Here is a 16,437-nt window from a genome sequence, read left to right as displayed (position 1 = left end):
ACATAAATGGGATATACCAATACTATATTTGCATACACATGCCTAAACTAACAATATGCAAAAGAAACTAATAAATTATAGTAACTAATGAATTTATATACAATTATAAATATTTAGCGGTGAAAAAAAGTATTCGTACACAATAAATTTATGAGTTTCTATGACACAAAATACTGTTGAAATATTTTTTTTTTTACTAGAACTTTCTCGTTTGTTCCAATAATCTTATCAGTGGTCGTTTATAAGTGTCAAAACGCTAGCTTCTTCATTCAGCACTGAGGCAACATAAAGTAGTTTTGTAATAATGGAAAAAAAGTAAAGAACTCACAAATTCAGTGAAAAACTTAATTATTGAACAGTGGAAAGCAAGTAAAAGTTACAGGAAAATATCAGAGAACGTTTGTATTCTATTTTCTACAATATCTACATCCATTCAAAGATATAAAAAATCGGGAACTGTTGAAAATAGAATAAGATCCGGTGCACCACGCAAGATTTACCCTAGATCTTTAAGTAAAATGAAGTGAAGTATCGAAAAAAAAAAGCACGCAATGATCACCAGAAAGAAGTTGCAAGAAGATTTGTTAGCTTCAAAGACTAGTGTTACACTATGAACAATCAGCAATGAACTTCATAGGAATGCACCGAAGTCATGCTCTCCTAGAAAAACTCCACTGTTGACTAAAAGGCATAGAGATGCCCGTTTAACATTTGCTTATGAACATAACGATAAATCTGATACAGTCTGGGAAAATGTTCTTTTGAAAGACGAGTAGAAAATTGAATTGTTTTGGACGAAATTTGCGTAGCCATGTTTGGAGGAAAGATGGTATGACCTATTCGCCGAAAAACACAATTCCTACTGTAAAGTTTAGAGGTGGCAACATCCTTGTGTAGGGATGTTTCTCTGCAAATGGCACTGGCAATTTACATCTGATAGATGGTAGAAAGAATGCAGAGATGTACTAAAATATTTTGAACAATAATTTATAAGACTAGAAAAGCTCCAGCTTTGTGAAGGGTGGGTTTTACAACGGGATAACGACCCAAAGCAAACGACGAAGTCTACCAAAAATGGATTGTCAATCACAATATAAAATTATTAGAATGCCCACGCCAGTCACCTGACTTGAATCCCATTGAAAATCTATGGTGTTATTTGAAAATTAAAACTCCTTCAAGAGCCCTAATGTGCATTCCAGGTTTGAAGGAAATTTGTCAAGAAGGGAAAAAAAATCCTAAAGAAACATGCGAGTCATTGATTAAGAACTACAAGAAGAGATTGGTTGAAGTGAAACTGAATAATGGTTTTGCTACGAAGTATTAAATCAGAATTATCAGTTATCAGTACAATTTTCCATACGAATACTTTTACCACCCGTAAATACTTATATTTGTATATAAATTCATTAGTTACTATAATTTATTATTTTCTTTTGCATCTTCTTAGTTTATGTATGTGTATGCAAATATAGTATTGGTATATCCCATTTATGTTCATTAGAAATTAAATAAATAAACAATTTTGACATGTACCAATATTTATTTCCCCCACTGTATATATTCATACATTAGCATATGATACATATATATATATATATATATATATATATATATATATATATATATATATATATATATATATATATATATATATATATACATACATGTGTGTGTATGTAGGCAAATATGCTAATGACACAAACATATACGCAGACATGACAAAAGTAAATAGATACCCTTTTAATCATTAACATCTATTGAAATGTGAAATTATAGACTCAAATTATTTATTATTGTAATGTTAACATTGAGTAGATATGCCCTTTGCATCTTTCAATGCAGCGACCCTATTGGGCATATCATTGTTCAAATTACGAATATTCTTTTGAGGAATTTCTTGCTAAATTTCATGCATTAATCTCAAAATAACTGGATTTCAAGATGCTTCCTTGTACTTTTTATTAATTGTTTTTGTCCATTATATCCCAGAAGTGTTCAATACGGTGCATATCTGATGACTGGCATGGCCATGGACGCTTTTCAATGCCATTTTCTTTCGACAAATCTCAGGTCATTTTCGCTCTCTTTAATCATTTTACTACTGGAGAAGATTGGAATGCGTCCTTTCTGCAATGTGGAGATATTTTTTATATGAGTTTATGATTTCCTCATTTCCACCATCTCTGATCAACCATTGCTCCAAGTTGTTCCCCAGACCATCACAGAATAGCTGCCGTGTTTCATTGTTGGCTGCAATCTTTACGCATTAAACATTCTTGATCACAGATTCTTCAGACCCATACTCGACCACTGTCAGGTCATACAGCAAATCTGGACTACTCAGAGAACATGACAGTGTCATAAAATGTTAGTGGCCTCTCAACCACCTCACAGGACCTATCTGTTCTCCGCTGAATGTCGGCTGGTCGAAGAATTAGCTTCCTTCATGCTTCCTTTTTGCTGAATAGTAACCAAGTTTGTGGAGATAATTGACAGCTGTTTCGGGAAAGGACATCAAATTATTCCGCTATGCCAGAGGCCTTGCAACGAGGGTTTTCCTCCACACTACTCTTAAAAAACCAAAGGATCTTGTCAGAGGGCTCTTGTTGAGCTGGTCAAGGAGGTATGACCTCCTTCCCCTCACTGGTGAATTGCACAATCACAATATTGACTCTAGAAAGTGGGACCCCAATGTTTTCTGCAATTTTACGCAATGTTCACCCACCTTCAAAATGACCCACAATAGAGCACGTTTGAAATTCAGAAAACTGCAAGACTTTTTTGTACACGGTATCATAAATATTTACATATAGAACCTGAAACAAAAATTTCAATTAATAAAAAATATAAACCTTTACTTGTTAGAATAAATATAAATGTTCTATGATGTGTCTATTAATTTCTGTAATATCTGTGTAGGTTCGATGGAATACTTGTAAAAGTGCATTTTTAATGTGCTATATTTATTTATTGAATTCACAAACGAGTATAAGAGATGTGAAATAAAAGAATTAACAATTTCGGGTTTCAAAGTTTTAACGTAAGTGTGTATGTGTGTGTGTGTATGTGTGTGAGTGTGTGTGTGAGTGTGTGTGTGAGTGTGTGTGTGTGTTTGTGTGAGTGTGTGTGTGTGTATGTGTGTGTGTGTGTGTGTGTGTGTGTGTGTGTGTGTGTGTGTGTGTGTGTATGTATGTGTGTGTACATGTATATCCATATATATCGAAATGGGTTGTTTAAGGTACTTGAAAAAGATAAAGCCCATTTTAGAATAGGAATTTTATGATAAACTACGAAATTTAGGTACATATTTCAGTGAAATTCTATGATTTTGTGAATAACTAAATATATCTTTTCAGGCAAAAAAATACGCAGTTTCCATATCAGCTTGCTAGTGCTTCGCATAAACTAACAAACTGCCGAAGGCCAGAAAATAGTACTCTTTGCGGTTAGTATATTTGTTCTTTATGCATATATGTACGTTAATAAATACCTATATTTGCATATACATATAGCTATATATACCCATTTACATGTGTGTGTGTGTGTGTGTGTGTGTGTGTGTGTGTGTGTGTGTGTGTGTGTATGTCTCTATGCACATACATATATATATATATATATATATATATATATACGCAAATGCAAGTAGTCTGAGACCATCATCGCTTGTCAATGAAATGTCATCAAACAAAAACATTTAATCAGCTAATTTCGACAGCATGGGAATTGAATTTTGGTGGAGAAATATGAATATGGACAAGGCAAAATAATAGACTGTTCGCTAGAAAACGAATTCATAAACTCTTTAGAATGAATGAGTGACTAAAAGATACATTATTTATATTATTTAAATTATTTACATTTGATAGATATTTGTCCTCATCTTGTTTGTTGTTAACACAACATTTCAGCTGATACATCCTCCAGCCTTCATCAAGTGTATTGGGGAAATGTCGAACCTGGGATCTCATTCCTAAGCTATTTTTCTATGTTGTTGTTGTTGCTGTTGTTGTTATTATTATTATTATTATTATTATTATTATTATTATTATTATTATTATTATTATTATTCAGGTCACTACCTGAAATCGAACCCAGAGTCTTGGGGTTAGTAGCCCGGTCTCTTCACCACTACGCCATATGCCCGTGGGTTTATGGCGTAGGAATAAGAACCCAGGTTCGAAATTTTCCCAACACACCTGATGAAGGCTGTTGGGTATATAAGCCAAAACATTGTGTTAACAACAAACAAGATGAAAGCAAATATCCGTCACATGTAAATAATGTACATAATGTAAATATTGTATATAATTCCACATCTCTTAAATATAGTATTGTATTGACTACAAGCTGTTACGGAGAAAATATTATTCCGAAATTCAAATAAGTTACGTTGTCAAACATTTAAAAAAAAAAATAGCTTGAGATTGGCCTGAAATGTGAGTCAGATTCTAAATAGTAAAGTGTATATCATTGGACGCTTGGAAAATAATATTTAGATCATTGGCTAATAAAACAAATACATTGTTTTTGATTCATTAACGTATGACCCACTGGTCTCTATTATCCTCTCCTTAATATTAACGCTGTGTGGCAGCAAACCTCAATATATCTACTTTTTTCTATACTGAAGCAGTTTTACGTTCTATGTTGTGTATTCTTGTGTTTATTTTCAGTACGTTTGTTGCATATATCCTTGCTTTTTCATTATATGATAATTGGAGTGGTGTATTATTGGTTGTTTTGCATATACACTTATACTATATTGATTTATTTTGTTTATGCATTATAACATTCATGTTTGCCGTACACCTATAATTAGTACTTAAAATATTTCCACATAATAATCCTCTGATTTTCTCTTTCGTGGGATATGTCCAGTTAATAGCGGGATAAAAGTTTTTGCAATATATTATTTTGGTATTTCAAAAAGGAATTAAATTCTGTTAATCCGACATTTTTTTTCTTTTCGTCTTTGAGGTATACCAGTGTACCTGATCACAATACTTTTGGGGATTAATGTATTGTCCTTCTGAGTATCCACATTCTCTGTTTACTATTTTCGTGACTTTTAAAATTAGTGACGAGGTTTTATTTTAAAACAGAATCTGATAGTAACGTAGAAGCACGAGGGGATACCGAAAAGTAACCGGAAAAGTGATCTCTGGGACAAGCCCGTCGTAGTTCAGGATTCCGCCGGTAGAAGCCGCCACTTGATGCGACTCTCAGGCATCAGTCTACCGACCGGCGTCGTCGTTTGCGGTCGTACTGCCACGTGTGTGGTTTTGTTTGGCAGTGCTTCTATTCTGTTTGTCGATTTTTTCGATAGTTGAAACGCAGGAACAGCGTACTTCCGTAAAATTCAGTTTTCTGCTAGGGATAACGGCGGCCGAAAGAGTTCCCATGCTTGAAATGGCTTAGTACGACGCTGCCATGAGCAAAACACAAGTTTACGAGTAGTTTTTACGCATTAGGAACGGTCACTTGTCGCTTGAAGACCAACATCATTCAGAGCGATCCTTAACCTCCCGAATGAATGAAAACATCCAGAAAATTCATGACATGATCTTGGAGTCACCGAAGAATTCACGAATTTGTTGATATGATTCGTGTATCCTGGGGTTCCTGCCAACCAGTTCTGAGAGAGGAAATACGAATGATAAAAGTTGCAGCAAAATTTGTTGTTCAGTTGCTCAGGGCAGGTCAAAAGAAGTGACGACTGAATGCATGCATGTCGTCAAAGGAAATAGAGTTGTAAGAGTTGTAAGTTAACCCCAACCTCTTTCCGAAGGTTATCACTTGTAACGAAATCTTGTGCTACGGCTACGATCCGGAAGCGACACAGTAATCAAGTCACTGGAAGCATTCAATGTCACCACGGCCCCAAAAAGAGTCAAGTGAAGTCCAGTGTGAAGACGATGTTGATTTGTTTCGTCGATGGGAAAGGAATTCTCCAACAGTAGTTTTTCCTCTTGGTCAAACTGTTTACCAGATATTTCACTTGGCAATCCTGAAGCGTTTGAAAAACGTGTCGAGATGAAAACGCCCCGAACTATGGCAAAGTGAAGAGTGGTGGTTTCCTTATGGCAATGTGCCTATACACACCGCCTTGGGTGTACGACAAATTTTTAATGTTAGCCTCGCTTAAACAACCTCCATATTTGCTCTCTCCTGCTTCCTGTGTCTTTTCAGATAAATAAAGTCTAATTTTGACTACTCTGAAATTGTTTAGCATTTGTTTCAATGTCACCGACTTCGAGTGAAAATGATTAATACATAATGCATTATGCATTAATTCACTTAGATTTTAGCTAAGTACACATATTACGGCTACTGTAAAGGAACGTCACATTTCATGTAATGTTTTCAAATAAATTTAAAGTATATCATAAATATACTTATTCCTCTAGAATGCATTCACCAACGCTAGCAATAATATTTCCCCACTTCGAAACCAATTTTCCGATTGATCGGTCAAACAATCAAGTTATTGAGAAGATGAAAATGTTTGGAGTACGGTTTGGACATCAGCCTCACTTCTGAAGAATTTTCCACCGATACAAGTTTCAAATGACTCGTGGAAGTAATAATCTGATGACGCTGGATCTGATAAACAGAAAGGTTGTAGTAGAGCATCCCATCCTAATAAACTTAACTGTTCTTGGTTTAACCTTTTGAATGCACCACTTATTCTAGAGCTTCAGCTCAAAAGGTACACATTTCCTCTTTCCATCTACTTGAGATGATCTAGCACAGTGGACCAGGATTTAATAAACTTCCGATATAAATCCGAGATAAGATACTTTGACGCCAGTGGATTTACTTTTTTTTTCAATTGTTATTTTCGAGAATTCATTATTGAAAGTAGATGTTCTTGATCTATACCCACCAGAAAGAAGAAAATCACCTATTTCGTAATTTGTTAACTTACCCATTGCAATTTCATAATATAAAACCATCAGGATATACACTAAATATATTTTCCCTTGTTATATTGTTGTCCTTGCGAAATTCATAAAGCTAACTGTGCCGAATAGTAAGGCCCTTGTTCTCCATGGGTTATCAGATACAGTAACACATTACTGCGTTAAGAAATTTAGTTATTGACTCCATGTAGAATTAGTTGATGGCAAGGAACCCTTGTATTAACTAGTAAAGTATTGTGGTATGACATCAAATGTTTGCTTCAAAATGGGATATTACTTTTCCGAAACACTAATATATGGATGTGTGCAAATTAGAAGTTCCAGTTTTCTGAAGATACTGTACTTGATGAGTATATTGGCCATGTTGATGCAGACGCCTTTCATAATAAGAATCGACAGTCGATGAAAGTCGGCCGTCAATTCTTTTCAATCTACGAAGAAAGAGCTAAATCATGCTTGTTTAGTAAGGTACACGATAGATTATATATATAATAATTGGCCCTTTTCGCCTATGCAGACGGTCATTTAGCTTAGAGATAATTTAATCGAACATATCACGGACTCCTGTTCTTGCAGCTTCTTTCATGGCTGATTCTTCCTATAATTGAAACGCAGATTCTGTCACAGTACTTGCATACCAAGAGGGTGGCTCGGCGCTCTGCATTTCTGTTGTTTTCCTTTCGCCGCTGATGCTTCTCAACTTGTTTGTTTCTGTAGCTGCTCTCTAGCGAAGAAGTTCCTTCCTTCACCACAGTCTCCCATGTTGTTCTGTCCTCAGCCCTCTCTTCCGAGGTGCTGATATCCACCTCACACTTGGACAAACTAGTTTTACAAGTGTCCTTATACCTCAGTTTCGGTCCTCGTCTTGGTCTCATGCATGGGCCAGTTCTCCATAGAGCAATTGCTTTGAGATTCGATGGTCATCCATTGTCTTGACGTGCCCCAGCTAACTCAGTCTTCTGAGACACAAGATAGCTGTCATGCTTTGAAGATTCGCCTGGGCCAGCACGTCAACATTGGTGACCTTGTCGCGCCATGTTAGGCCTAAGATCTTGCGGAGTGTGCTGATTCATAGAGGAGCGTGCTGATCCATAGAGGATTGTGCTGACAACACATGCATCATAAATCCTGATCTTTGTCTTCATATCTGATCTCTTGTTCTTCCATACTCGTTTTGTCAGCTTTCTAAATGTTGTTGCTGCTTGCTCTATCCTAACGTTTATTTCATCAAGTAAAGCATTAGAGGAAATGGTAGACCCTAGATAGCAGAACCTTTCCACTGTCTCAAGCTCTTTGTCATCAAGGTTGATATGGCCTTTCACTGTGCCCTCCTGAGTGAGGATGCCTGTCTACTTTACACTGATGACCAAACCGAAGGCCTCGCATGCTGATTATAGGTGAGCCATTATTATTTGTAGAGTTAATTCGCTGTCAGTAACAAGTGCCGCATCGTCGGCGAAGAGAAAGTCTCATTGTTGCTCTATTGATCTCGATCTTGGCCCGAAGCCTAGAGAGATCAAAAAGTGTCCCATCAGTTCTCCAACAAAGGGGACATCTCCCGGCGACTCTTGAAATGCATACTGCAGCAACACATCAAATTAAATGCAGAAAAGGATTGATGCTAAGACACAACGGTGTTTTACTCCGCTGTTGATGTTGAAGCTATCTGATAGTAAACCGTCAAACTAAATGGTAACCTTCATGTCGTCAGGGAACGAAACAATGAGTTGCAGCAGTGATGGGGAACAGCTACATTTTCCAAGCACCATGTACTGTCTGTCCTGATCTGCTCACTGTAACAAATGCCTTTGTCAGATTGACAAATGCTATATATAGTGGTAATTGCTGCTCCCGGCATTTTCTTGTTGTTCAGGAATGAAGAAAATCATATCCATTGTTCAGCAGTTAGATCTTAAACCGCACTGGCTCTATAGCAGTACTCTTTCTGTTAGCTTCTGAAGACGTTTCAAAATGATACTGGCAAAAGTTTTTCCACTGTTGCTCAGAAGTGTAGTTATTGCAATCTATCTTGTCCTCTTTATTTTTGTAGTGAGTGATGATCTTGGGATCTCTCATATCCTCTGAAATTTTTTACTTCCACCGAACACGTCTTTAGTAACTTGAATAAATGTGGAAGGAGGGCATCTTTGTGCTCTTTCAACACTTCAGCAGGTATATTGTCATCTCCGGGTGATTTTCCGCCTGCAAGTTCACCAACTGCAGTGGAGAGTTCTTCTCCCATTGGTGGTATATCAAGTTCTGTCATTTCGGGGAGCTGAGGAATGGCCTCATCAATCTGTCTGTCAACATCTCGCTTCTTTGTGTATAATTTAGAGTAATATTGCACCCATCTTTCCATTCGTTTCTTCTTGTTCGTCAGCTGGTCACCTGTTGCAGACTCAAGAGTTACTGTTGGTCCGATAGCAACTCTAATCTTCTCATACATTTTCCTGATGTTACCCATGCCATTCGCCTGTTGAATTTCTAAGTATAATTTATCAAGCTACTGGTTGGCACATTTTCTAGTTTCTTTTTGAAGGTTGAATTTTGCAGCACGTAGCTGTTGCTTTGTACTTTCTGTTGGCTTTCCAGTGTGCTTTATGAAGATCTTGAGCTTTTTCTCAAGTAATGACATTATTATTGATGTATTACCTTCGATCCAGTCCTCCATGGAATGTCAATCCGTTCCAAAAGCCCTCGATGTAGAATCATATATTGCTGATTTCATGTTTTTCCACATGTCGTCAGGGGATGAGCTATCTAACTTTTGGAGCTGTTCTTCAACACATTCTTGAAATTAGATTCTTATCACTAGATCTTGGGTACTGTTTGTGTTGATCTTATGTTTCTTTGGTTTTTCGGCTCTTAGTGTTTTCTTTGTGACCATCTTTACTTTGGCTATAACCAACAGATGATCTGTTACAGTCTGCATTGTGGAAGGATCTTGTTTGCTTCACAGTGATGACATCATTCTTCTGACCATGAGGAATTCAATCTCGTGCTAATGTCCTGATCTTGGATGGCACAAAAAAATGTTATGCCGGTCTTTGCCATTGTAGAAGTTGTTTGCAATGCACAGATTCATATTTGTGAAGAATTCTTAGAGACTCGGGCCATTCTCATTGATTTTTCCTAATCCAAACTATCCAGCGCAGTTGAGCCATGCGTGGTGATCGGCGCCTACTCTTGCATTGAAAGGCAGCAGAAACACCCGCAGGTTGTACCATCTACTGTCATTTAGGCACCAGCACTAGTCTGACCTGACACACACACACGCACACACAAGGATATATATATATATATATATATATATATATATATATATATATATATATATATATGTATATATATATATTACAGACAATTTTTTACAAACATTTTGTTGCATGGCCGCTGACTATTCATGGAGTTCCTCCACCCTTTCACAGGTCTTATTTTGTATCATGCAGGGTGTCCAACACACCCTCCCCACCAAGCGAGCCCGGTAGGGTTACCAGTTTAGTCGCTCACGAACCGACCATGCAACAGGTTGTACTGGGTTACATGTTACCAGTAGCACTCGAAAGGCACACGATAGATTATATATATATATATATATATATATATATATATATATATATATAATTATTGGTAATAACCTCATAATGTGCTATCCGAAGCTACACTTCGGTTAGCGGTTTCCCAAATGTCATCATATAGGACTTCTCCTGTTACTGGATATATAGATGGATATCTACAAATATCCGTAGAATATAAACAAACTGGATTGAACAGACTCTAATATAATCCACAGCAGCTGTGTCCACTCATAATTATCAGCTGTATTTTACTGAATGTTACATAAACTATACTCAATATTGTATTAATATATATGCGCATCTGTGCATGACTAGAGTCAAAATACTGCTATACCATATTCTGTTTCTCCGTATTTTATAGCCGTCAAAAATATCTTTTTCAGTTTTCGTCTATTCACTAGGATCTGGTGGGTCCAAAACAGATAACAATTAATGTTACAATATTTAATGAGGATATTCATCTGAAACGCTTTAACAATTTTTGTGATTCTCCTTAGCATATATTTTCGTTCATATTTGATCAAATTCTTCAATATTTTATACAGATTGCAATGGCAAAGCTTGTCAGTTCGGTGGCGCACTCAATATAAATACTTGCAAATGTAATTGCTTCCAAGTAGCCAAAGGAGCACAGTGTGAGAATCGTAAGTTGCCATTTTGTCTTTTAGTTTACCAATAAAATCAATATTCAAGTTCATATTTTCATTTACCTACAGAGTACAAATAGGTTTTACTTGAACATTCAGTATAATTTATGTGTTTTGTAAACTATACAATCCATTTTCAATTCATATCTCTATTTGTTATTACTCAATTAATACTGAGATATTGCTGAATTTCATTTGAGATAAAGTGAGGGTTTGTTGAAGAAAAAAATTATGCATCATATTGCAATTAATGCTTTAGACTTAGGATAACAGCTTGCTCGGGGAATTAGTTTCGCAAACAGCTGTACAGACAAATTGTCGGGTATTTTTTGCCGGTTTAGGCCGGATTGCCGAAAATTTGAACTTTATATTTCTTACTGCGTTATTATTTACTAATCATGTTCGTTCCTATTATTTATTATAGTTAGTAGTAATAAAATGTCAAATTATATTACATATATCACTTGTGGTGATCTGAAAAATTATTAACTATTAGCAGTGTATAGAAATAAAATCTCGATTAACTCATTGAAGAAATTCTCTGTAATTGTTTTTAAAAGATTGTGCATGAAATGTCTCGGATTATGAATGTATTGACTTTCTTTAATATATCTTAGACTGTTTGTATATCTATTAATATTCCCTGAAATGAAATTGTTGCTTTTTGAAATTTAAATGTAATTGAAGTGACTTTAATATGAATAAACATTTTGGTTTGTCTTTTAGAGACGTGCGACAAAGCTGATGCTACTTTCTGCGAGTATTACCCGACAACATTTTGCCAGATTGTCTATAACTACGGATTCTCAAAATATTGCCCTCACAGGTGTGGAATGTGCCCCATATGATTTGCATATTGTATTTGATGGGACAATTAAACGCCCGGATATTTTTCATTTTATCTCTAAATATATTAATGACAATAATTAAAATAACTCCTGGAAAAGTCTATCAGTTTATTTTATAGTACCGTGTATCTTTATAATAATATGGTTTATACGAGGGGTTTATGAAAAGTTTTGAGCCTTCAAGGCTTTTAAGCCTTCAAATCTGGTACCTTCATCAGAAGTCTGTACCATGCTTTGTCTTTTTGAGACTCAAGACTTTTCACACACCCCTCTTAAAGTATTGATTACATATCAATACGTAAACTATCTGTAATGAAATAAATATATTAACTAAAACACTATACCTGTTGTGTGATTTGTCTTTCAATTTTGTCTTCTGTACTCTATGTATGACGCCAAACACAATATGCCTTCGAAAATTGATTTAAATTATATATATCCAATAAATCTGAGATTATTCAGTAGATGCCAATAAAAATGTGCTAAATATTACTATGTATCAACATATATACTTATATATTTAGAATAAACTGTAATTAAACATATTTCACACATAAGAATCCTTTGAGAAATCGTGAAATAATGTGCTTGCCAATCAGGAGCACATGAACTGTTTTTTCTTTTCCTGGGTGTGTTAGGTGTCATTTGATAGAATTGTATCTCTAATTTTTAACATGTCACTTGGTCACGTCGACGTTTCCAGAGAAATTACTGGAAATATACGTATATTATATATTAAAGAATGGAGGCATTTTTGCTTAAGACACTTAATGCTGAAAAGATACAGTATCACAGCACAGGGTTCAGTTCCATACATAACGCTTCTGTCACATTTACAACCGGATAAAAATTTAAATCGAAGCACGTTAATGAATAATCTCGAATAGTTTCGTTTACGACCGATACAAAAGTTTAACAAGCTTAATAAAAATCTACTACAATATAAACCTAACAAATAAATGCAACCCACATGTTAGAGTTAACCCCGGTTACAAGATTATGGAAACTCGTGAGAATTTTAAGAATTTACTACTTGCACTTGCTTCTTCTTGACCAAAAGACCGCTACGCATTGATTTTGCTATGTATGTATATACTTACAAATTTGAAAAATCTACAATCATTTATATACTCTACATTCATAAATGCATACATACATACATACATACATACATACATACATACATACATAAATACATACATAAGTACATACGTGGAGTTAGCAACGATGATATCACCCACATGATGTTGTAGCTAGGACACTCTATAATAAAACCCGTTGGAAGGATAATCAAGTGATCAAAGAAATAAGAAACCAAAGTAAGGTAGAGGCCATAGCCACTCCTAATACAAAGTACTACTGGTGGAATATCCCAGTGAAAACTTTAATAAAGTGTAAGCACAACGGTCCTGATATACTGATTTGTGATACAGAAGAGAAAGTATGTACAGTTGTGGAATTTAGCTGCCTAGCTGATGTTAACACGAAGCTGAATATCCGTGTTCAACAGAATAGTTACGCTGAAGTACTGAGAAATCTGCAGTTACTATATCCAGGTTACAAGTTCATGATTATACCTGTAATTATGAGAGCTCTGTGATATGCCTAAATACCAACTTTGAGAAATTAGGCTTCTCAAAAGCAGAATAGGGAAAGCTAATTCGAAAACAATAGATCCAAGCCATCACTGGAACTGCAAAAATCTATAAAATTTTCCAGAAATTTATCATTTAAATATATATGAGCATGTCTTGATATACAGCTATATGCATGAGACTAAATATATAAAACAAAACATACAAAACTTCACATATACATAGATACGTGAATAATTACATACATACATGCATACATACATACATACATACATGAATACATACATACATACATGCATGCGTGCATACATACATACATACATACATACATACATGCATACGTACAATTCCTTCTCCTCGGTCACTTCATATAGGGTCATTGCAAATCAAATGGCATAGTGTCTAATGAGCTGACAGGCGAAACGAAAGGATTGCTGGGATATAGCGAGCAAATTTTGATCCAAAATACTATAATGTTTGAATATAGAATAAACGTCCCACTTCCTTGTGAAGGATGGTTTGATTATACAAGGGCATTACACTCTATTCCCCGCTGATGGACTCACATAGACCTGCACAAAAATTCTTACACTGAGAGTAGAACCATCGTCTCCAAGTATTTCACTGGGAATATTCCAAACAGATATTCTTTCTGTAATTTTGACATTATATCCATTATCATTCATGCTGCAAAAATCAAGCAGTTACGTACTAAAACATATTATGTAACCCTTAATTACTGCAGGGAAAATCTCAAGATTTATGCTAAAAATGTTAACAATACCAAAAAGAATTAATAACATTTTCAGCTAAGGTAGGAATGGAAAAGAGCCAAAAAAATGTTCACATGTGTTTGTTGAACAGGAAAAATAAAACCCCTAGGACCCAAAATCTGTACATCAATGGTCTCATTATATCACTTGTCCAACACAAAGACTGTTAGAAGTAACAATGAATGGACGAAAATATATACGAAGAAGCTGTGACCCGATATGTGCATGATAGTCTTAGAAACATATGTCAGTCGGAACTTCCCACTTACAACAAAATGATATGTTACAATGCTTTTGCAGTATCAATGCTCATTGCAGCATTTTTGTTAAAAATGTTGACAATGCCAAAAGACAGCTAGAATTAATAACGTTTTCAGCCAACATAGGAACGAAAATTAGACGAACAAAAAGTTTACATTTGATTATTGAACGGTAAATATAAAACCCCAAATTTGTGCATCAATGATATCAATATATCACCTCTCCAACACAAAGAAAGTTAGAACAAATTGGGATATCTGACTGGTCTGTTGAGGAAATCAACTTCATTTATGTTAAATCTTGAACGACATTAACATCAAGTGAAAATTTCCATAGAAATAGTGATATCGACAGGATCTATCTAAGAATATAGGAAGGTGGTAGAAGCTTGAAATGGGTGCACACAGCCTACGAATGCCCTATAATCTCATTTAAACAACAATTGTTAAACAGCGTTTAATTTTTTTATAGTGAAAACTCCATGATTCCGATATTGCCTCTGTTCCGTTGGATGATTCTGAGAAATGCTTCGACATTCTGAATTCGGTACTCCTTTAGATGCTTCTTTATTGAAGTGTCCATGTACATATATTCATTTCTACGGTTACACAAATTCTTGGTGGTGCTCCGTATGTACAATGTCTCATTTATGCTGCAAACTACTTCTTACACTATATAGTCCCTCGAGCATGTTTTGATGTCGTTGATGGGGCAATTAGATAGTGTGCACCCCAAAATGTCATCTGTGTTATTTCCCGGCAGAAATTTCCTCAGGGATACACCTGTGTTACAGAGAAGGAAAGAGGAATGGCAAGGTTACTAGGGAAAGGAATAGTAGTTAGTTCTAGGTGCTTTTTGTCGAGGAGGAAGTAGAAGATATGGGAAGAATTCAATGGGTTGACTGAAAGGGGGTGCTAGGTAAGTGGAATGCGTAAAGTAATGCTGAGAAGTGATAATTAGTAGGAAGGGTCGTGTTAGGTGAAGGGATCTGTTAGTATTGCGACAAAGGTGTAACTTAAGGTAAATTGTAAAAGATTTATCGTAATTAGGGAATTACATAGATTCAATTAAATTGGCAGACGATGAGAAGAATCTGTGTTTACATGAGGTGATTACACCCGAGAATCTATTAAGTAAGGATGGGTAGTGGTTACGAAGAATAGTGAACAATTCCCTTAAGCACAACTTCAAAAAGCCGAGTTTAATGTTGTACGTGGGAGCCACAACGATTATAGTCCACTATAGGGTATAGAGAATGTCTTATTATCTGGGTTTGTGTATATAAGTTGTTAAAGATGGAGACAGTTTCAAAGTTGGATTGGATAAAGTGTTCAAGTGTGCTTGATAGCGGCAGTTGTTATCAACAGTACAGTCAATATAAACATCGAATCGGCATTTGTTGAACACATTTTGCAGATATAGAAGGCTCCAATATGGCAGAGTTAAGAAACCAGCATTACTTGTTTTCCTGCCTGCATTGGGGTTGGAATTGATCGCTGGGAAGACCAGGCTCATACGGTCCATTATTAGCAAAACAGAACTTGCTTGCGTACCAGTACCAGTATTGGATTTGGCGGGGGTATTACTATTGGTGTATGTGGTCATATCGATTTGTATTTAGGAGGGAACATTAAGGTTGGTATGACTGAGTCGGATTTTATTATTGCAACTAGGTGGATTGGGGGTGGTATTCAGTGGGATATATCACACAGCTCAAGGACAGGCGTTGAAGTTTGCATCAATTAGAGGAGGATAGTTCAGATCCTAAATTAGGTGTGATGGAGTAAGACATTTTAAAATATGATTTAT

At 35.7% G+C, this 16,437-nt stretch overlaps 1 protein-coding gene across 1 annotated transcript in view; it reads left to right on the top strand.

The window, feature by feature from the left end:
* Positions 1 to 12,340, top strand: part of LOC106879367 (cysteine-rich venom protein) — a 53,169-nt gene extending 40,829 nt beyond the window's left edge. The window contains exons 6-8 of the mRNA XM_014928889.3: positions 3,360 to 3,448; positions 11,050 to 11,148; positions 11,878 to 12,340. Of these exons, the coding sequence (XP_014784375.1) occupies positions 3,360 to 3,448; positions 11,050 to 11,148; positions 11,878 to 11,999 (310 nt within the window). The 3' untranslated portion in view covers positions 12,000 to 12,340. The remainder of the gene's footprint in view (positions 1 to 3,359; positions 3,449 to 11,049; positions 11,149 to 11,877) is intronic.
* The last annotated feature ends 4,097 nt before the right edge of the window (positions 12,341 to 16,437 follow it).

This window comes from Octopus bimaculoides, chromosome 1 (assembly GCF_046866305.1).
Source record: "Octopus bimaculoides isolate indiv1 chromosome 1, ASM4686630v1, whole genome shotgun sequence".
Taxonomy (NCBI): Eukaryota; Metazoa; Mollusca; class Cephalopoda; order Octopoda; family Octopodidae; genus Octopus; species Octopus bimaculoides.
Note: the sequence above shows the minus strand (reverse complement) of the source record. Positions and strands in the feature narration are given on the sequence as shown.